Source organism: Portunus trituberculatus, chromosome 46 (assembly GCF_017591435.1).
Source record: "Portunus trituberculatus isolate SZX2019 chromosome 46, ASM1759143v1, whole genome shotgun sequence".
NCBI lineage: Eukaryota > Metazoa > Arthropoda > Malacostraca > Decapoda > Portunidae > Portunus > Portunus trituberculatus.
The window spans coordinates 13,563,343-13,584,446 of NC_059300.1; the positions used below are offsets into that span (position 1 = coordinate 13,563,343).

Here is a 21,104-nt window from a genome sequence, read left to right on the forward strand (position 1 = left end):
TTCATCTTTCGGCATAAACAGTTCATCTTGTTCCGTGCGGAAGCCTCGCCGTCCGCTTGTCACACTGGTTGTTTTGCGGGCGCTGGTCCTGCAAGGCGCCACTGAGGACGTCCCCGTCATCGCTCATCCCTGATTCAGTCGCTGGTATGCTGCTCTTGCTTGCTGCGTCCGACACTGTTTGATTTACTGACGTTTTGTTCCAAGGAAAGTGATCGCCTCTGTGTCATCTGTGTTTTCACGAAGTGTCAGAAGCTCGTGTCGCGGCGATACTTTGTGTTCCCATACTGACGCGACACGAGTGTGATCAAGGACAGGCGCAGAGCACCGTAACAACCGGAGATGAGAAGTTTGTTAGATAAAGTGTTGACATGAAAAATTGTTCGTATGATATTCAATGAAGCCAAGGAACAGTGGTAATTTGTGTTTTTAATTAAACAGAGATCAGTTTTCCATTAAAAGGAAAGATGTGGATAAAGAACGTTCATTTACATTTTTGTTTGGCGGCTAAGCCTTGTGTGCCTCACCAGGAAGCGTAAATAAAAATTTTGTTGTTTTATTTTTCCCTCACATCGCTCTCTGACTCAGCTTACTAAAGAATGGCAACTTTCTTCATATCACCACAAATTGTAACGTTCAAAGCTTACAGCTTCATCTTACCTACGTCATTTGTTTCGTCCCCATCCAGGCTGCGTAGGGAATGTCCCGATGGTCCTCGCCGGGTGCTGCTCGCTGGCCAAATAGCGTGTTCTTAGAATGATCGTGGAGACGTGAATGGCTTGCTATAGTGGGTTATATTCTCATATCGTGTCTGGCGCAGCTCTTGGTCCAGGACGTGCGTGGGAAGCCTCGGCTGGCTTGTTCTGGAGAAATCCATCTTTCCGTGTGACGTCTGAAGTTGAAGGGAAGAAAGTATTCGAACATGAGATATTTTAGAGCTGAAGCAAAACGACCTTAAACTTAGCATTTTGTTACAGCAGTTATGTTTAAGGGAAACAATGCGATCAGAGACCAAGGAAGCCACACACTATTTAAATCTGCCATGTTTGCAGTACCTAATGACAAGTATTTTTTTTTATTCAAAGAACAATTCCTTACTTTTAAAACATGTCATTACTGGGGCGATGTTAATAGAAACATGCTTTCCTCGGTGACCTGTTTAGTATTATCCTCATATCGACAAACATTTGGCCAAGTTTCCATCAGTACGTGTATGGTGAGGAAAAGCGATGTTTGAGTCTGAGGTGCTTCCTAGGCTAGACAGAAGAGGTGTCAATTTCAGTCAGCATTTCAGCAGTAAATGGTATTCAGACATTGGGGAAAAAATCTTCTCTTTGTCGCACTTTCTTGATTTAGGAGACGGCTTGCGGAGGGGGAGAGTGGCAGCGGTGGCATCAGTGGTGGTGGTGATGGTGGTGGTGGCTGCGGCGGCGATGGTGGCAGTGGCAGTGGCGGCGGTGGTGCGCGACGGGGCGAGCGGGTCGGACTGGTCAGGCTGGAAAAGGTCACGTATGAACAATAGGAGGCGTTAATGGCCGCCTGGAGCCCACCCTGGACAACCTGACAGCTGAAACGCTTTTAGCACGCCAAGCCTAATTACTTACCATACTGCAGGACCCGGCGCACTCCACGACACAGCCTGCCGTAGTGCCCCAGACTGACTGACTGGTCGCCGGTGGGTCTGACTGATCCTTATCCCACCAGCAAGCGATGCCAACACTCCATAGATCGTGTTGGACTTCCTGAGAAATAACTTACTTCCTGTTGGAGTCAAGCCAAACGTATTGTGGTCCTTGCTTGATATGTGGAGACATTATCCATACTGCAGGTCATGCGCGGTAGTGGGTGGACACAGCGCACTGCCTCACCTGCCGCAGCCGTCACCGCAAGATATGTCGCTCGTGTCAGAATTTTAAAGACGCCTCGATTTGAATGATTTCGTTCAGCTTCTCCAGAAAAATACACTCAGATAATTATCTCCCCGCCTGCCTCCCTCATTCCAACTTGTCATTCGTAAGTTTTCGAGCCTCCTTATAAGTGAGATTGCCTAATTCACGAGTTTCAAGAAAGCACTTCACCGGATGTCTCCAGACCAGTACACTTGCAGATCACAGCAGAAACACCGCCCTTCTTTGTGTGTGTGTGTGTGTGTGTGTGTGTGTGTGTGTGTGTGTGTGTGTGTGTAATTCACCTCCTCGGTCGTCTGCTGGTCACCCAGCCAGTCTTCCCCATTACGGAGCGAATTCAGAGCTCATAGACCGATCTTCGGTGTGTGTGTGTGTGTGTGTGTGTGTGTGTGTGTGTGTGTGTGTGTGTGTGTGTGTGTGTGTGTGTTTCACTGTTTGATCTGCTGCAGTCTCTGACGAGACAGCCAGACGTTACCCTACGGAACGAGCTCAGAGCTCATTATTTCCGATCTTCGGATAGGCTTGAGACCAGGCACACACCACACACTGAGACAACAAGGTCACAACTCCTCGATTTACATCCCGTACCTACTCACTGCTAGGTGAACAGGGGCTACACGTGAAAGGAGACACACCCAAATATTTGCTTTATTTATTTATGTATAATCACAAACTCATGTGTTGCGTTTCGTATATGTAGATTCGTTTATCAGAAGAATATTCCCGGCAAACACTTATAATTTTTGTTAGTTATTGTTTGTTGTAGTTCTGTTTTTTTTTCTGATTACAAGCATTTTAGAACTTCCTGTGATATGGCGAGAACGTTTAAAAGTTTTCATCTATGTATCTACTTAGTTTATCTATTTATAAATTTATCTATTATTTTGTTATTTTATGTACTTTAAGCAGTTTTAGTCGTATTCATTCTCTTGGTGCTTTTCTTATGTCGCCTGGCTGTGCAGGGAGCATTTCAGTCTTCATTGCTTGTCGTTAGTCACGTACTGTCGTCCAAAGATTTAGTTCCCTCACATTCTTAACCGCTTGCTTTCTCTACAGTAATACTAATCGTAATTAAACTATGCTTACCAGAAATACTACTATTAAGTATATTAAGGTCTTCAATTTCAAGTTGCAGTGTTCCTTCTGTTACCTAAATACTGCGTCCTCTGAGCTTTCCTTTCCTTTTTTTTCATTTTAATCTTTACATTTAGTATTTGAACCATGATAAGGAGAATGTTAGGAGTAGCAAGGCGTCAGTCACATCAGCGAGCACTGCCTTGACAAAGTATCAATGTTAGAGAATGAAGGATCAGCAAACTAGTGTACCTCATCAAGCCAGCAGTGTGAAATGAGGAATCTCTCTCTCTCTCTCTCTCTCTCTCTCTCTCTCTCTCTCTCTCTCTCCTACCACTGAGTTATTGCAGCATTATGTCTCTGTTAATTAGTCCGCGATAACACGTAATCCCGGAGGAGACACTGCCGCTCGCCGCCCTCGCCTCCTCTCCTCGTGGTGGTGGTGGTAGTGGTGGAGCGGCGCACTAAGGAACCTCAGAAAACCCGATAAGGAGCTGACAGACCCGATGGTGGTGGCTGCTCGCTCCACCAGTCCACCCATCATCATTATCCCCAGTGTCTCCAGCCCGGCCATCCCTCGGGCCCCACACGCCTTGATAAGGGACGGCTACAGGGAAGAGAAGCCTGCTTATTTATTCAGTCTCAAGCGGCTCTGTGTGTGTGTGTGTGTGTGTGTGTGTGTGTGTGTGTGTGTGTGTGTGTGGCAAGGAAGGGAGGGTGGGTGGGTGGTGTGCGGTGCGGTGCGTGATGGTGGTGGTGGTGGTGGTTGTTGGAGCATGTTATGGTTGTACGAGGGATGAGAGTAAGTGTTGGTTATTGTTGTTATTACCGTTATTTAGTTGTTGTTGTTGTTGTTGTTGTTATTATTATTATTATTATTATTATTATTATTATTATTATTATTATTATTATTATTATTATTATTATTATTATTATTATTATTATTATTATCAATGTTGCTGTTTTGTTATTATTATCATTGTTATTATTATGTTTCATGATAATAGTAATAAAAACAACAATAATAGTAATGGTGATGATAATAATAATAATAATAATAATAATAATAATAATAATAATAATAATAATAATAATATAAATAATAATAAAAATGATAACAACAACAACAACAACAATAACAACAACAAAAGCAGCAAAAAACAATAACAATAACAATACACATAACAATAGTAATAACAGTGAAAGTATTGGTGGCAGCCGCAGTAGTAGTAGTAATAGTTGTAGTAGTAGTGTTAGTAGTGGTGGTGGTGGTGGTAGCAGCAGCAACAGCAGCAGCAGCAGCAGTAGTAGTAGTAACAGTAATAGTAGCAATAGGTTCGCCAAGACCCTAAGATACAGCCGGAGCGAGCCGCCCTATTGATCTAGGAGTGTGGTGGAGGGCGAGCCACCCACTTGATAACATTGCAGAGTCGACTGTGCCCGCTTCTTCTACCCCCACTTCCACCCCACCCAACGAGCAGCTGCCGCCTCGCACGCTCTCCCTCCATTACTGTTCACGCCTTTACAAATATAGCGTCTTTTCCCTCCTATTGATCGCACGTGAGGATGTTTGTCCACGTTCTGCAAAGCCCGGCCAACGGTAGACAGTTTGCCTTGACGGTACCTACACCCTTGCTTGGCTGCCCTTCAGACGAGGCCTCTTAACGACCGCAACATTGAGGAAAGCCTCGCTCCCTGCTGAGACACTGCTTCTGGTTTGGGGGTTAGAAGGGTGAGAGAAAGAATGGAAGGTGCTTTACTCTTTCCTTGTTTTTGAGGGTAGTGTTGTATTAAGCAGCTGTGGTGGTGAAATAATCGGCCTTAGTGATGAATAGTATCCGCCATGGTCTGTAGTGAGTGTGGTGACCTAACACCTGCAAAGTCACGCATGTCTCCTGTCCTGGTGATGCTCCCAGGCTGAAAGAAAAAGAAAAGAAGAGTTAGGGGTTGTCATTGTCGCCTTTTAAAAGGTTCACTATACTTTTTCACAAATATTTGCCTTGATTGTTATAAGATGAAACCGCTTCGTTTTCTTTATGTAGAGTATATGTAAGATTTTTTTAAAGATTTCATTTCAAAGGAACCTGGAAATAAAAAAAAAAAAAGATAAAATTTGCCCCAGAGTTCCAGATATGATAATGGTGCCATTTCTTCCTCAGCTCAAAATTTATCCGTGTGAACTGTGATCTTTCTTTTGTGTGTACGAGGCGACACTTCAAGTTCAACTCTTACAGCAGACCTCTCCTCACGATGAGTGATGTCGACAGCCGGAGCATTGTACGTAGGTGTGGTCTGGTGCTGAGCCTTCAGACCACAACTGCCGCATCCTGTGTTCTGATCCGCCGGCAAACAAATAAGACCCTTTCTGTCCGGCCTAAGTATGACTAAGACAATTCCAACCAATATCAAATAACTCGCTAGGTAAAAAGAAAATAATCCGTCTAAATTTAAGCTGTTTTTCCTATAGCGCATGATTGTGTTGATAAGTCTACATACAATAAACTTATAGAAGCGAATGGCTCCATGGAAATACTGTAAAAACGTACCGTGATTGTGGCTCGTGAAGTAACCCTTAACGAAACTCCCAGAGGCACTTCCCGTTGTGGATGTGACCTGCTTCGTCCTCTTAAAGGTAAACACGTCGTCAGGGGCAGGAGAAATAAAGGCATGCAGGCCGACTCTCTCTCTCTCTCTCTCTCTCTCTCTCTCTCTCTCTCTCTCTCTCTCTCTCTCTCTCTCTCTCTCGTAATTATACCAGGTAAAGATTTTCTCGGCTTTTTCCACCATTCATATTTTAGTTTCACCTGATGACGACACGCGGAGTCAGACGAGTGAGTGTACGTACAGGTAATGAGCAGGTGAGAGTCCAAGGTGAAGTGTTACCAGTATATTACAACTCATCTTTAGTTTGTCCTTCAGTCGTGCTCCAAACGATAACTCATGGCACTTGTGTTCATTTTATTGGGTTATTATTACACTGTGCTTCTCGTGTGTGTGTGTGTGTGTGTGTGTGTGTGTGTGTGTGTGTGAGTGCTGGGAAGGTGACGTGTCGCTTCTTGTCTTACTTGTTGGTGTTGTTTTAAGTGATCTTGGTCTTGATCTTAGCTTGAAAGGTAACCATAATGGACGGGATGATCTTGGACAGGAGAGAGAGAGAGAGAGAGAGAGAGAGAGAGAGAGAGAGAGAGAGAGAGAGAGAGAGAGATGTGAAGGTGGGGGGGCGTCATCACATTTTGTAATGGATGTGTGTACAACCATAATGCTATTCATCCTTTGAAGGCTCATATTCTGCAGCACAAAGAGATGTCAGCCTCCACCAAAGGAACAATGGGGGCGCGGGGAGGGTTCATAGTAACTCGACACCTGCTGCTTGTGTTGGCGTACCGTTTGATCGTTCCTGCTCGTCGTGTTTAACTGCGATGGTTTTTAACTGTACCCAGCAGTTTTGTTATCGCTGTCCTTATAGTACTAATTGATGCTCTTGTTGTCATTGCTGTTGTCTCTTTTGGTTGTAGTTTTGCAGTGTCATCTGTTCACCACCTTGACTCCTTCAGTACTTGAACGCTTTTACCTTCAGTTTTGGATACGATTAGACGATTTCATTTACATTAGGAAGGCTCTATGGAGGTCAGAAGATTAATCCCAATACAAGTTTCTGAAGCTGAATAAAATTTCCAAATAGTAAGTACAATGAATATGAAAATGCGTCCTGGTACTGATGGGGTTAAACAAACTGTCCTCGTATGATTGAAGTGAGAGTCTAGAAGGTGAGGGAATGAAGGGGAGGCTGGAGAAAGAACAACTCTTGGTGGTGATGGTGGTGGTGGTAGGGACGGGGAGAGGGAGTGGGAGAGGCAGTTGATGAGGACCTCCTCGATCTCTATGTGTCATTATGGTTATCTTGCGTCAGGCAATTACGGGGGATGAGGGTCTTTGGCTCGGCGCTGAGTTGTGCGGGAAGGGTCGCGGTGCAGCCCCAGCGAGGTGCATAGGAAGCGAGGTTGTAGTGGCTTCATGGCTATAACACTTATAACATCAAGCATTAGTGACACCATATCATCTACGAGTATTGACAAGGAAGCTACACTTCTTCATGGCCATTTTTTTCTAAGAATGTTCGTTGGATATTATATTGCTTAGCGTTTCGAAGCTATCAACATTTATTTACCCTGATGCTAATAAAGAATCGCTACGCTCACAACTGTAAAGATTAAGAACACTTTTCATCTGAGCAGTAAAAGCCAAACTTTCATGTCATTTCAAAGCAGGGACGAACTTTTCCGTCCAAAACCAGAAGCCCGACACAGAATGAAATGATTCCGATAAGGAGAGTGCACAGGTACTCTTAAGCGTTGGCGATGTCGTTCCAGCGGCGGCGGTTGTCATCAGACGGAGTGCGTAGGGAAGAGGCACATCAGGAGCCTTGATGTGGAGAGAAGGAAGGTGAGGTGAGTCATGGCGGCGGGTGACGTGGAGGGACCTTTTTGCTGTCTTGGCTGTGACGTCTCATTGTCTCGAGGCACAGATCGAGGCCTCATTGTCAAGGTCTGTATGTTCCCGCACTTGAGCAAGGCGACAGGTCAGCCTGCTAGCGAGAAGCATATTGGAAAACTCTGCCGGCGGTATTCTGCTTGAAGTTTGACTGTCAGGAGCAAGGCAAATAATCTATATCAGCGTCTGCATCTCGAGATAAATATAACCCCACGTTTCAATAGGAGCATCCCCGAGAGCGAGCGTTATCTCCTGGTTTCATCTCGTGACCTCCCAGAACTGTCGGCCTGGCACAGTGATGCAGTCGTGGAGGTCTCGTCCCTCCCTTGATCCATTCGGACAACCCTCGGGGACCTCCGCGCTGCCTCCTCTCTTACGGGAAGGCCTCACCGCCGCGAAGTCTCAACGGCACCGACACAATCTGTGAAGTAACTCCTCGTATTGAAATGCAACTCTCGCCAAGATCATCATACTTCTCATATTCTCAAATGTTTTCTTAAAGTTATCAGTGCACGAATTTTTACCGAAGACACTCGTATGTGTATTGATGGGACTCTGGTATATATTAGCATAATTCGTCTAGTTAATCTGAACAGAACAACTATTAATAGAACACTTCCTTCCCCACTGTATGTAGCAGTGTGTGTGTGTGTGTGTGTGTGTGTGTGTGTGTGTGTGTGTGTGTGTGTGTGTGTGTGTGTGTGTGTGTGTGTGTGTTACCGCTGCTGTTTTAGTGGAGGCAAGATATTCCGGCAGTGGGTCGCAAGAGTACTCCACAATGGACTAGAGACTTCTCGGAAACATCCAGGAATAAATTGAAGTGTTTGGCAGGCCTGAGCAGGGAGGTCGTCCTTGACAGTCTAATCTGGTAATCTGATTGTCCACTCGAGGGTCTCTTGGATTGTTGGCTGCGGGACTCTGTAGGAAGTGAGGCTTAAGATTCACAAAGCAGAGAGAGAGAGAGAGAGAGAGAGAGAGAGGAGGGCGAGGGGCTAAGTCAGTGTTGGGTGGCAAGAACATAAGAACACATAAATAATGTCTATGTGTGTGTGTGTGTGTGTGTGTGTGTGTGTGTGTGTGTGTGACCTAGCTTTCTTATCAAAGCATCAAATATTTACAACTTCATTGAGGGATGTCCAGAAGGAGATGCATATTGTGAAGGCAACAAAAGTGCGTTCACTGTCCATTCACTTCGTTCGGAAAACTTTCAGTATGCTGATTCTTTTGACAAGTGAAATAAAGTCAACACTCCATTTCAGGGCGCACTTGTCAGCGAACACTTGATTAATACATCTTGAGGTGAGAGCAGAGAAACATTCCTTCAATCTCACCTCAATTATCACTGTTTTGAAGCTTACTAAGGGGCTCTTCTGCCTCCCTCCCTGCCAAGCCAACACAACCTTCAAACACCAGACCTCTCTTGCAAACAGCCTCCATTTAAGCCCTCTTTAATTAATTTTTTCGATTATTTATTTTACTGTCATTTTGTTACAATTTACCTCTAGGTTATTGCGGTGTCCGTGTTGGTCTGTAAGGACCTGAAATGTAAACCCATCTACTTACAGTGTATTTAGTGGTAATAAAACGTGTCACTGGATTCTCAAGGTTTATCTCTCTCTCTCTCTCTCTCTCTCTCTAGACACACACACACACACACACACACACACACACACACACACACACACACACACACACACACACACACACTTACGAAGCCAAAAATAATTATAATAATAATCTGGCGTCCCCGGCCGCCGGAGCTCCCCGCCGGTACAGCCGAGGGGCCGCGGGCCGGGGCGAGCGGTGCTGTGCGACATAATTTATAGAGAAGCTTAAGGCTACGCGTTCTGTAAACAACCTAGTTTTTTTATGATATTTACAGAATATGACAACCATCCTCTGAAAAGCCTAGGCCCCTTCTCTCTCTCTCTCTCTCTCTCTCTCTCTCTCTCTCTCTCTCTCTCTCTCTCTCTCTCTCTCTCTCTCTCTCTCTCTCTCTCTCTCTCTCTCTCTCTCTCTCTCTCTCTCTCTCATTGTTCTACTTCTTTTTTTCTCCTTCTTGCTCTTCTTCTTCTTCTTCTTCTTCTTCTTCTTCTTCTCCTATCCCTTCCGTGACACACACACACACACACACACACACACACACACACACACGGTGACACCTGTAGCTGGCGCCTTCCTGGTCACGCCACCGCTGCACGACATGACCTTTGCTTCTCACTCGACTTAACCTTTTTGCTCCTTCAATCTCCGTCACGCACAGACCTGCACACAATTGCACTTCACTTCCTCCTCCTCTAAATTATTACAGGTCATGTTTTCATTCATTCTTGGTGGGTCTTTGGCATCACTTCATGGTTAACTGTGTGTGTGTGTGTGTGTGTGTGTGTGTGTGTGTGTGTGTGTGTGTGTGTGTGTGTGTGTGTGTGTCTGTTTGGATTTCATTGTCTTTATCTTGTGTGTCGTCCTATAAATAAGAATATGATGAGGTTGTAGCGTTTCTGAGTAGGATCTCTCTCTCTCTCTCTCTCTCTCTCTCTCTCTCTCTCTCTCTCTCTCTCTCTCTCTCTCTCTCTCTCTCTCTCTCTCTCTCTCTCTCTTTTTTTATTTACACAAATCAATACATAGTTGAAGAGTATGTTACAAAATATTTTTACATATGATGTAGCACTTTACAGGCTAAAGGGAACATTTTTAGTGTTCCCTATCTAAAAGCCTAACTCTAAATGTTTTTAACAATTGCTACTATGGTGCTTATGGCAACCAGATGTTGACACACTTCTTGAATTGCTGCAGATTCATTTCACTTAAGTCTATCTGTGCAGTAATTAAAGTGTTCCACAGTTTACCATAATGGTGAACGTACTGACGTTGATGGTGCCAAGTACGGCATCGGCACTGAAATAATTCACCAGGCATTAAAGTGACAGCCCGGGTGGTCACTTGTGCCCGCCGCAGGGGCTGGCGGAGAGCTTGGAGATGCGGGATTCGCTGTTGCTGTATTTTGTACATCACAGCTAGGCCCGCTACGTCCCTGCGATCTCTCTCTCTCTCTCTCTCTCTCTCTCTCTCTCTCTCTCTCTCTCTCTCTCTCTCTCTCTCTCTCTCTCTCTCTCTCTTTCTTCTTCTTCTTTTCGTCTTCATGTAGATAATATAATGTGGCAGCAGCACCTGATGAGAGTCTGGGTGGCTGCCACGAGGCAAAAACAGCGCAGCAGAATGAGTAGGTGGATAGAGATGGTATATATGAGCTTAATATTTTCCCGGTTACGTTTGTTATGTTTGTTGTTTCGGCGCACGTGTTGTTTTGGTGCAGGTCTGTGAGGAGATCCCCGTAAATGCAGTGCCATCTCAATTGTTGTTTTAAGCTCACTTGCTCCTGAAAAAAAATAATAATAATTAAAAAGGAAAGGTGATGGCGATTAAGGAGCAGTGAAAAACAAGAAGACGTTTTGACTGAGAAGAATTGAAAGTTTATTTAGTAGATGATGATTATGACATTGATCAACCTCTCATAGCTATCTGTGTGTGTGTGTGTGTGTGTGTGTGTGTGTGTGTGTGTGTGTGTGTGTGTGTGTGTGTTGCATTTTGTAGACTTTTGTTATTTCATCACACACACACACACACACACACACACACACACACACACACACACACACATCTTAGAGCACTGGCTTCACAAGCCAGAGGACCGGGGTTCGATTCCCCGGCCGGGTGGAGATATTTCGGTGTGTCTCCTTTCACATGTAGCCCCTGTTCACCTAGCAGTGAGTAGGTACGGGATGTAAATCGAGGAGTTGTGACCTTGTTGTCCCGGTGTGTGGTGTGTGCCTGGTCTCAGGCCTATCCGAAAATCGGAAATAATGAGCTCTGAGCTCGTTCCGTAGGGTAATGTCTGGCTGTCTCGTCAGAGACTGCAGCAGATCAAACAGTGAAACACACACGGAGAGAGAGAGAGAGAGAGAGAGAGAGAGAGAGAGAGGGCGGTGGAAGTGCTTCATTGCTTATCATTTTGTGTGTATCTGTCCTTTTTGGGCTCTTTTTCCCATGATACATGTGTAGTGACTCCCCGAAGCAAATAAGGCATGGAATGAATAACGGAAAGAGTGGAAAGTGTGTGTGTGTGTGAGAGAGAGAGAGAGAGAGAGAGAGAGAGAGAGCCAAGGGGACGATCTTCACCCTCTTCGTGCCTCCAGTCTCTACTCACACTCCCCTTCCCAGTATTATTCCCTCACCCTTCCTTCATTTTTTTTATAGCTTCTCCCTCATCTTTCTCGTTTATCAACCCCATCTCCAACCCTCCACTCCCCTCCCATATATTTCCCCCATTTTTTTCTCTTCCAACTCTTTCAGCTTTCCCTCTCATGCTTCCCTCCGTCCTGAGCCCTCCGCCCTCCGCCCTCCGCTCTCCGCCCAGACAGGCCTCATGCAGTCCCACTCAGCCTCAGACTCAGCCAGCTTTTCGCGGGTAACTTAGAATCAAGCTTTCTAGAACAACTTGAGTGCCGTAACTTTTATTGTGAAAGGGACTGGTTAATTTCCGTTGTGCGTTGGAATATCCCTTCGCGGCGTGAGCTGCGTACCACTCTTGCAAACACCCCACCAAGCCGTCAGCACCCGTCCTCACCCTCTCTCCACCCAACCCCACTCCACCTGCTCCTGCCGCTTTGCCTGTGCTGCAGAACAACAACCAGCTGCTGCTCCATTAAAATAGTGAGGCTGTTAAAAGATATCGGTGGTTTTTTTTTTTTTTTCTCTCTCTCTTTCTCTGTTAACGTAAAACTCCGGTGTAACTCCTGGGCAAAAATAGGAAGCTCAGTTTACTACCATGGTCTCCCCTGAAGGCGTGTCGGTGTGTGTTGGTTTGATGTTTTATGAAGAGTTTCCCAAGTTATTCAGGGCGGTGCGTGGGGCGTGCGGCGAGAGCTGGGGTGGTGAGGCTTGTGTCCCGCCGCGTGGATGGAGACCTGCACACATCAAGGCCTCTTTCCTGCCATGCCTAGACTGACCGAGGCTAAAGTATCCATTCAGGGCAGGTCTCTCTCTCTCTCTCTCTCTCTCTCTCTCTCTCTCTCTCTCTCTCTCTCTCTCTCTCTCTCTCTCTCGGCCCCTTCCCCGATTCCCGTCCCGTGCCATGCTGTACGAAACATTATTTTTCATCCTTACTCCTTCCATCTGACGAGCACTCAAGTTCAGTAACATCTTTCTCGTGAGGCTGGCGCGTCGCAAGGCCGGAAGGAGCATCACTGTACCTTGGAAAGTATATCCATAATGCGTGTCTCCCATCTTGTCGATCATTTGCCGTTAAGGAGGATGGTGAATAAGTTGTGGTTTTTGGTGTGTGTGTGTGCGTGTGTGTGTGTGTGTGTGTGTGTGTGTGTGTGTGTGTGTGTGTGTGTGTGTGTGTGTTTTGATGCACGGGTGACTAGTGTATGTAGTTTATACCGATTACAGTAATGCATCATCGCTGTTGTCATAAAAGCTGCGCCATTATCATAAATTATGGATAAATGTATTACCTTTGTTTTATGTACTACTTGAAATGAAATAATCACTAATTTAGAGTATGATGTATCCTACTATTGACACTCACACACACACACACACACACACACCCGGTAGCTCAGTGGTTAGAGCGCTGGCTTCACAAGCCAGAGGACCGGGGTTCGATTCCCCAGCCGGGTGGAGATATTTGGGTGGGTCTCCTTTCACGTGTAGCCCCTGTTCACCTAGCAGTGAGTAGGTACGGGATGTAAAATCGAGGAGTTGTGACCTTGTTGTCCCGGTGTGTGGTGTGTGCCTGGTCTCAGGCCTATCCGAAGATGGGAAATAATGAGCTCTGAGCTCGTTCCGTAGGGTAACGTCTGGCTGTCTCGTCAGAGACTGCAGCAGATCAAACAAACAGTGAATCACACACACACACACACACACGAGAGCCCTTTTCTCCCTCGCCTTACGCTATTTCCCTTTCTCTCCATCTTCAGATAAGCGGTCTTCGGTTCGAGACGCAACTCCGGACGTTGAACCAGTTTCCGGAGACCCTACTGGGGGACCCGGCGCGTCGGATTCGCTACTTTGATCCTCTACGAAATGAGTACTTCTTCGATCGCAACCGGCCCAGTTTCGACGCCATCCTATACTACTATCAGAGCGGAGGGAGGCTCAGAAGACCAGTCAACGTGCCACTCGATGTCTTCGCGGAGGAGATTAAGTTTTACGAGCTCGGTGAGATCGCCACCAATAAATTCAGGTGAGTGAAGGGCGTCGCTGCTCGGTCCTGGGTATCCACGGGGCGATGGGACGGGGAAGGGACGGGAAAGGAAGGGAGGAGGAGAGAGAAGGGAGGGGGAGGGAAAGGAGGTGGGGTTAAAAAAGAAAATCGGTGAGAGTGAGACGTGGGACTCCAGGAAAAAGAAAAGAGGAGGAAAATTTTAAGGATGATAGGAGGAAAGAGAGCCCATGAGGGAACGTGAAAAATGGAAGGTCAGGGAAGTGGAGGAAGGAAAATTTCCAGGGGATGCGGGAAGAAAGACAAGGGCTTCGAGAGGCTGGAAAATAATGATGTAGGCAAGGATCTGGAGAGGAAAAGTGCGAGAAGGAAAGATATACAGGATGTACAGAAGGGACTGCAGATGGGAAAGCTATTTGATAAGTAAAAAATAGAGGAAGAAAACAACACAGCTAGAAGATTTAGAGTTAAACTAATCGAGAGCAGAGAGAGAGAGAGAGAGAGAGAGAGAGAGAGAGACTACAAAACAAACACTCATCTCCCCAAACCTGTCATTTATATAAACATAAGAATAACGCAGTGCATCATAGTGCATCATTCTCTCTCTCTCTCTCTCTCTCTCTCTCTCTCTCTCTCTCTCTCTCTCTCTCTCTCTCTCTCTCTCTCTCTCTCTCTCTCTCTCTTTCCTTTACTTCTCTCCTTTTCGTTCTGTTTCCTGTTTACACATTTCCTCTTTATTTGTTTCGCCATTTCTTCATTGATTATTTCTTCTTCTTCTTCTTCTTTCTTCTTCTTCTTCTTCTTCTTCTTCTTCTTCTTCTTCTTCTTCTTCTTCTTCTTCTTCTTCTTCTTCTTCTTCTTCTTCTTCTTCTTCTTCTTTTTCCAACTCGTACTCCTCCTCCTTCTCCTCCACCACTTGCCCATAATTCATCATCATCATCTCCTCCCTCTTCCCTCTTCTTCCTTTCCTCCTTTCATCCATCTTTCATGTTCTCCTCCCAGACCCTTGCTTCCTTCTTTCTTTCCCTCCTGTGCACCTCAAGTACCAAGGATAGGAAGGGCGGGCAAGAGGCAGTCCCGTAGATCACTATTAGAAGGCAAACACTGTATACCGGTTCCCATGGTGGTCCTGTTGAGAGAGATCCGTGTTTAGAAACGCTTCGCTCTCTCACCATGACTATTTTCCAAGGTCATACAGATGATTAGTAGGGTTTTCAAGAGTATTTCTATAGTTGTTGGTGTAGAAATATTGTCGCTCTGCATTTAGACTCTTGAAAAATACCTTGAAAAACTCGTGTAAATTTAAATAAAACCTTTTGAAATAGTGGAGGTGAAGCACAGAATTTTGGGGGAATATTGGCCAGGGAGAGAGGGAGAGGGAGCGGGAGAGGGCCACGAAAATGATTAGCGGGGTTTCCAAGAGTGTTTCTATAGCTGATAGTGTAGAAACCTTATCAATATGCATCTGGAACTCTAAAAACACCCAAAAAAATACTGTGTGAAAAATTGATACTGTAGAAATCTTGTCAATCTGCGTCTAGAACCGTAAAAACTCCTTAAAAAACTCGTGTAAATTAAAAAAAAAAAAAAAAAAGCTTTTTGAAATAATGGAGGTGAAGCACAGAATTGTCTGAGAATACTACAGAGAGAGAGGGAGAGGAAGAGGAAGGAGGACAAGGCATGGAGAGGGAAATAGGAAAGAACGGAACTTAAAGGAGTGAGGGAGAGTGAAAGTATAGCCCCATACAAGGAGAAACTTTCCAACTACATATCCTAAAAGATCCGGTGCGATTTTTTTATTCAATTTACCGTGACTGTTCGGAATAATGTTTCCTGACGGCACTGGTGGGTGGAAGGGCCAGCCAGCCACCCAACCACACAGCCAGCCACCCATTCTTACAGGGCCTGAATGTGTGTGTGTGTGTGTGTGTGTGTGTGTGTGTGTGTGTGTGTGTGTGTGTGTGTGTGTGTGTGTTGAGGATGGTTATATCAGTGAAAAATAAGGCACTACAGGATTCGGAAACTCTCTCTCTCTCTCTCTCTCTCTCTCTCTCTCTCTCTCTCTCTCTCTCTCTCTCTCTCTCTCTCTCACACACACAACTTCACAATCAACTCCGAGAATTTTTGTTTCCGTCCATCTCCCCAAATCCTTATCGCCTCCTATCTGATGCCTTCCCTTCTCCCCTCCTCCACTAAGTCCCTCAAGGGCGAGCTGGTGCGGGCACGGGCGGGGGAAGGACATGGGCTGGGAGCTGTGGGCGGGTGGAGGGAGATGTGAAGGAGAAGGAAAGAGGCAGCTGGGTTCCCGCCGACTGCTGGACCAACCGAGGAATCCCACATTGTATCGTTCGCCAAGTGACCGTAAAATAACTGGTAACAACCTCTCACCGGCCTTCGCTGAACTCCGTGAGGTTGGGGGCTGTATAAGGTCACACCACCATCCCTTCTTCTTCTTCTTCTTTCTCGTGTGTGTGTGTGTGTGTGTGTGTGTGTGTGTGTGTGTGTGTGTGTGTGTGTGTGTGTGTCTGTGTGTGTGTGTGTGTGTGTGTGTGTGTGTGTGTGTGTGTGTGTGTGTGTGTGTGTGTGTGTCTGTCTGTGTGTGTGTGTGTGTGTGTGTGTGTGTGTGTGTGTGTGTGTGTGTGTGTGTGTGTGTGTGTGTGTGTGTGTTAACAGAAATCCATACGGTGCAGAGGATGCGATCTCTTGTGAGGTGTTCATCAAAATAAACACCGGGACGGCCCTCGATTCGAATAGAGGACGTCTAATCCTTTCTATGAATACAAAATATACTTTGCATTCAAGCCGCGCCACACTGAGATAGGAAAAGATTTGAGAAAGTTGGAGAAAATATTTGGCTGATCTTTGGCCGCGTGTGGGCGGAGGTGGAGGATGTGGAGGTGTCTCGAAGCTTTGTTTTGAAAAGGACGAAGCCATTAAACGAAGGAAAAGTAGAGAAAGTTTATTCCGGAGTTTTGTAGTAAAGTAAATGAAAGAATGAAGATACTAGTTTGCTCCTGCTATAAGGATTAGAGCGGAAAAGTAAGAGAATGTGTGCAAAGTCCCGTGTTGAGGGGTCACGTGGGATAGAGATGAGTCCTAAAACTTTTCAGATTCCCTCTATCAACACAAAAACTAATAGCATTGGAGTCACCGCACGATGAGAATAAGACTAGAATGTTGCGTGCTGCTGCGTGGGTCTGTGTGCTTTACAGACATCCATCTCAAATGTGTTGGCTGATCAAGTCATTAGACGAAGCAAACCAGAAATGAGATCGAATAATTTGTTAGCACATACATAAAGAAAATTCATTATCTTGATTAAATGTACTGAACTTACAATGTCATCATCCTTATTAGGAAAACATTGATCAGCTGGTTTATGTGTGGTTGTTGTGTGAAGAGGTGAAGCTTCTTGTGAATTACTCATTTATGGAATCATTCGCTGAAAAAAAGAACGAGCATATTCAAACCCTTTATCGGTGCAGCAAAAAGCGAACTGAAAATTGCAATTGACGAAACATGAACAAGAGGAACGCGAAATCCCATTATGAAAGCGACGATTCCATCACATGTAGAACGAAGCAGTGAATGGAAGTTACACCTCCCGCGCAGTAAGTGTGGATGCAACACTTCCAACGAGGGAAATCAATCACTTAGTCTCAGCTGACAATGTGTGGAGCAGATTCCAACCTAGAACAGCGGCATATGGACACCTTGCTGGATCTGGGAGAGACGAGGGGAGGGAGTCAACGCCGCCCCTCCAGAGACAGGATAATCCCTTTTCGCTTCCTGCCGTTACCAGTGACGTAACCCTGATTCCTTCCTCTCCTCCTGTGAAACTGTGTGCCAGTGTCCTGCGGGAGATGTGGGGTGAAGGGGCTGCTGAGGGAGAAACAAGGTTAACATACGAGACGAGAATGTTAGATACACTCAAAAAGGGACGTGTGTAGCGCGGCACATCATATTCCTGTAAGAGAGACACGCATAAGCACAGCACGATATTGAGGAGAAAAGGAAATTGAAATGAGGGTTTGGAAATTGAGGACTCCAATATGAAATGTGAGGCATGAAAACGTTTCGCCGCATTGGAAGCTCAGTGTAATTCTTAGGTTTAGTCCAGGGTGATGTACGGGTCAGTGTGGCGTAAATCTCTTGCCACAATATCTCTGTACTTATTACTGGACACTGAAAGGAGGATCTATACATCTTTCTTTGGTTTTCAGCGCGCGTGTTTGTGTGTGTGTGTGTGTGTGTGTGTGTGTGTGTGTGTGTGTGTGTGTGTGTGTGTTCATTTCTTTCTTTCCTTCCTTCATTCCTTACTTCTTTTATTTCACGTCTATCCTTCCTTCTACTCATTCATTGGTCTATCCACCCGTCCTTCCGCCTTCCTTCCTTCGTACTTCACATTTTCCCTCCCTGCCGCTACCTCCTCGTGCTTAGTAGAGGGGAAGTAACCGTTCTTCCTTCAATCCTTCTTTCCTTTCTATCATTCGCTCATTAATTCGTATTTACTCCATCATGTACTTCATTCCTTCCTTTTTTCCGTCTATCTTATCATTTTTTCCTTGCTGTTTTCTATTCTTCCTTCCTTCTTTCCTTCCTTCCTTCCTTCTTGACCCAGTTATATTTTCTTATTTACTGATTAATTCGTACACCTTCACTCCACTCCCTCACTCCACTGCCTCCCTGCCGGCGCCTCCACGTGGGGCCATGGATGTGGAGGAGCGGCCATGACCAATCTTTGTAACACGAGATCCTTCTGGGAATCAATACAGGACTCCAGGACGCCCCTCCCCAACCCTCCATCCTCCTCCTCGCCCCCTCCTCGCCCCGCCCCGCCACACCGAGGATCCTCACTCCCCGCCAAGCCCAAGGAGAACGATGCCACACTAGAGAGAGAGAGACAGAGAGACGGAGACAGACAGAGACAGACAGACAGACAGACAGACAGACAGAGAAAAAGACAGACAAAAAGAGACAGATAGACAAAAAAAGGCGGAAACAAGCAGACAGTGAAACACACACACACACACACACACACACACACACACACACGCCCGGTAGCTCAGTGGTTAGAGCGCTGGCTTCACAAGCCAGAGGACCGGGGTTCGATTCCCCGGCCGGGTGGAGATATTTGGGAGTGTCTCCTTTCACGTGTAGCTCCTGTTCACCTAGCAGTGAGTAGGTACGGGATGTAAATCGAAAAGTTGTTGTCCCGGTGTGTGGTGTGTGCCTGGTCTCAGGCCTATCCGAAGATCGGAAATAATGAGCTCTGAGCTCGTTCCGTAGGGTAACGTCTGGTTGTCTCGTCAGAGACTGCAGCAGATCAAACAGTGAAACACACACACACACACACACACACACACACACACAGAATAGACAAATAGCAACATATTCTCTCTCTCTCTCTCTCTCTCTCTCTCTCTCTCTCTCTCTCTCTCTCTCTCTCTCTCTCTCTCTCTCTCTCTCTCTCTCTCTCTCTCTCTCTCAGAATTTTCCGAGCAACTCTCTGACCTTTCTGCCCAGGTTGATGCCCCTCCCCCTTCCCTCCCTCTCCTCCGCCTTCTGCACCCCTCCCTCAGGTACAGATAACTTCGTTGCGTCCTTCACTGTGACACTTCGGAAGTTGGGAACGCAGATGTAGGACAACATGACCCTGCGATGTGTGTGTGTGTGTGTGTGTGTGTGTGTGTGTGTGTGTGTGTGTGTGTGTGTGTGTGTGTGTGTGTGTGTGTGTCAGTCAATCCATCCCCAGCTTGAATTTGGTTCTTCTGAAGGTGGTTTTGAAAGGCCCCACGTCTTATCTGCAGCGTTGTAATGACTGTTTGCCTTTCATTAATATAGATTTCATGCTGGATAATTACCGAAATCATGAAAACGGTCTTGGAAACTCTCAACACTTTTTTTTTTCTCTCTCACACAATGGCGTGTTTAACCCTTTCAGTACTGGGACGCATTTTTACAACGAGTTTTGGGCTATGATTAGACGATATTTTTACATTAGGAAGAGCTTATGGAGGTCAGACGATTAATGGTCCAGAGTCTTCACTATTTGAATCCCCACATGAGTTTCTGAAGGTGTATAAAATCGCCTAATAATAGCCAGAATAAATATGAAAACGTATCATGGTACTAAAGTGTTAAAAGCTGTGGTGATAAGGTGAGGCATGGAGGTGCGTGTGGTAATGTTTCTGCTCTCCATTGTTATATGAAGAAGTTTAGAAGGGAATATTTGTCCTTAACCTCTTCAGTACCATGACGCGTTTCCATATTCATTCTGCTTACTATCTGGTGATTTTATACAGCTTTAGAAACTTATGTGGTTAGAATAGTGAAGACTATAGCCATTAATCTTCCGATCTTCATATATCCTTCCTAATGTTAATAAGATGGTTTAATCGTACACAAATCTAAAGGCAAAAATGTGTCCCATTACTGAAGGGGTTAATGAGTTAGAAATGGTGGTGTAATCCTTATTCCTCACTTGAAATCTTAACAAGAGTCTTAAGTAACCTCAGTGGTGTCCTCGAACACGACAAGAAACAATAAATGAAGCAATAAAGACTCTCAATTGATCTTTATCCTCATCGATAACCTTAGACGTTCAGGTTCAGTGGCCGATATTGACCTAGAGAGCAAAAAATACATCAGTGGAAAAAAACCTTCCAATGACCAGCCTTTGTGAATTTGGTGTCAAGACCATTACATAACTAAGCTTGTCAAATTCAGTGTAAGTACGATGCAAGAGAAGCAATTACTAAAGACACTGCTTCGTTGGTGCGTTGTGATGGGGCAAGCACGCTGCAGGAGAACAACACGAGGAGCGACACAAATATCATCTTATGAAACAAAGAAAAAATCCTCTCCAGATTAGAAATGACTGACGAAAAATCTTAAACTTTTAGAATAGTCACGTGGGAAACAAGGTGGCTAATGGAATAGTTATGAGGGACACCGCCGAGCCCGTGCACAGAAAGAGAGAGAGTCCTGCAGGAGGATCATGGCAGGGGGTGGACGGTATTTCCTTATGGAGGTGAGGAGGGGTGGTCTTGACGAAGAAGGAAATAGCCTGTGGAGTCTTCACAAAAGATGGACAGACAGACCGCAGTCCTCTCTCCTCTAGACTCTCCCTCCCCGGTCTCTACCAGGGCGGAGAAATGCAGCGAAGGAAAGAGGGACACGTCAGGAGATTAGTGTGTGACATGTGGATTTTTTTTTTCTTCAGTGTTATTCTCTTCTTTTTCTTGGGTCTAAATTCCTGAAATGGTGAATGATGCTTTTTTTTTTTTGCAGAATTAAAGTATTAGTTTGTTACTTAGAATAATGCTCCCAAAATTATCTTCTTCACTGTTGAACAAAACTCTCTCTCTCTCTCTCTCTCTCTCTCTCTCTCTCTCTCTCTCTCT

At 45.5% G+C, this 21,104-nt stretch overlaps 1 protein-coding gene across 9 annotated transcripts in view; it reads left to right on the forward strand.

Moving 5' to 3' along the window:
- LOC123520337 (potassium voltage-gated channel protein Shaker-like) overlaps nucleotides 1-21,104 on the forward strand; it is a 624,445-nt gene that overhangs the window by 571,029 nt on the left and 32,312 nt on the right. For all 9 annotated transcript variants that reach the window (XR_006679236.1, XM_045282551.1, XM_045282553.1 and 6 more), the window contains exon 3: nucleotides 13,454-13,719. Coding sequence is in view for 8 of the 9 variants with exons in the window: in XM_045282551.1 (XP_045138486.1) it covers nucleotides 13,454-13,719 (266 nt within the window). In the remaining variant the exon portion in view is untranslated. The remainder of the gene's footprint in view (nucleotides 1-13,453; nucleotides 13,720-21,104) is intronic.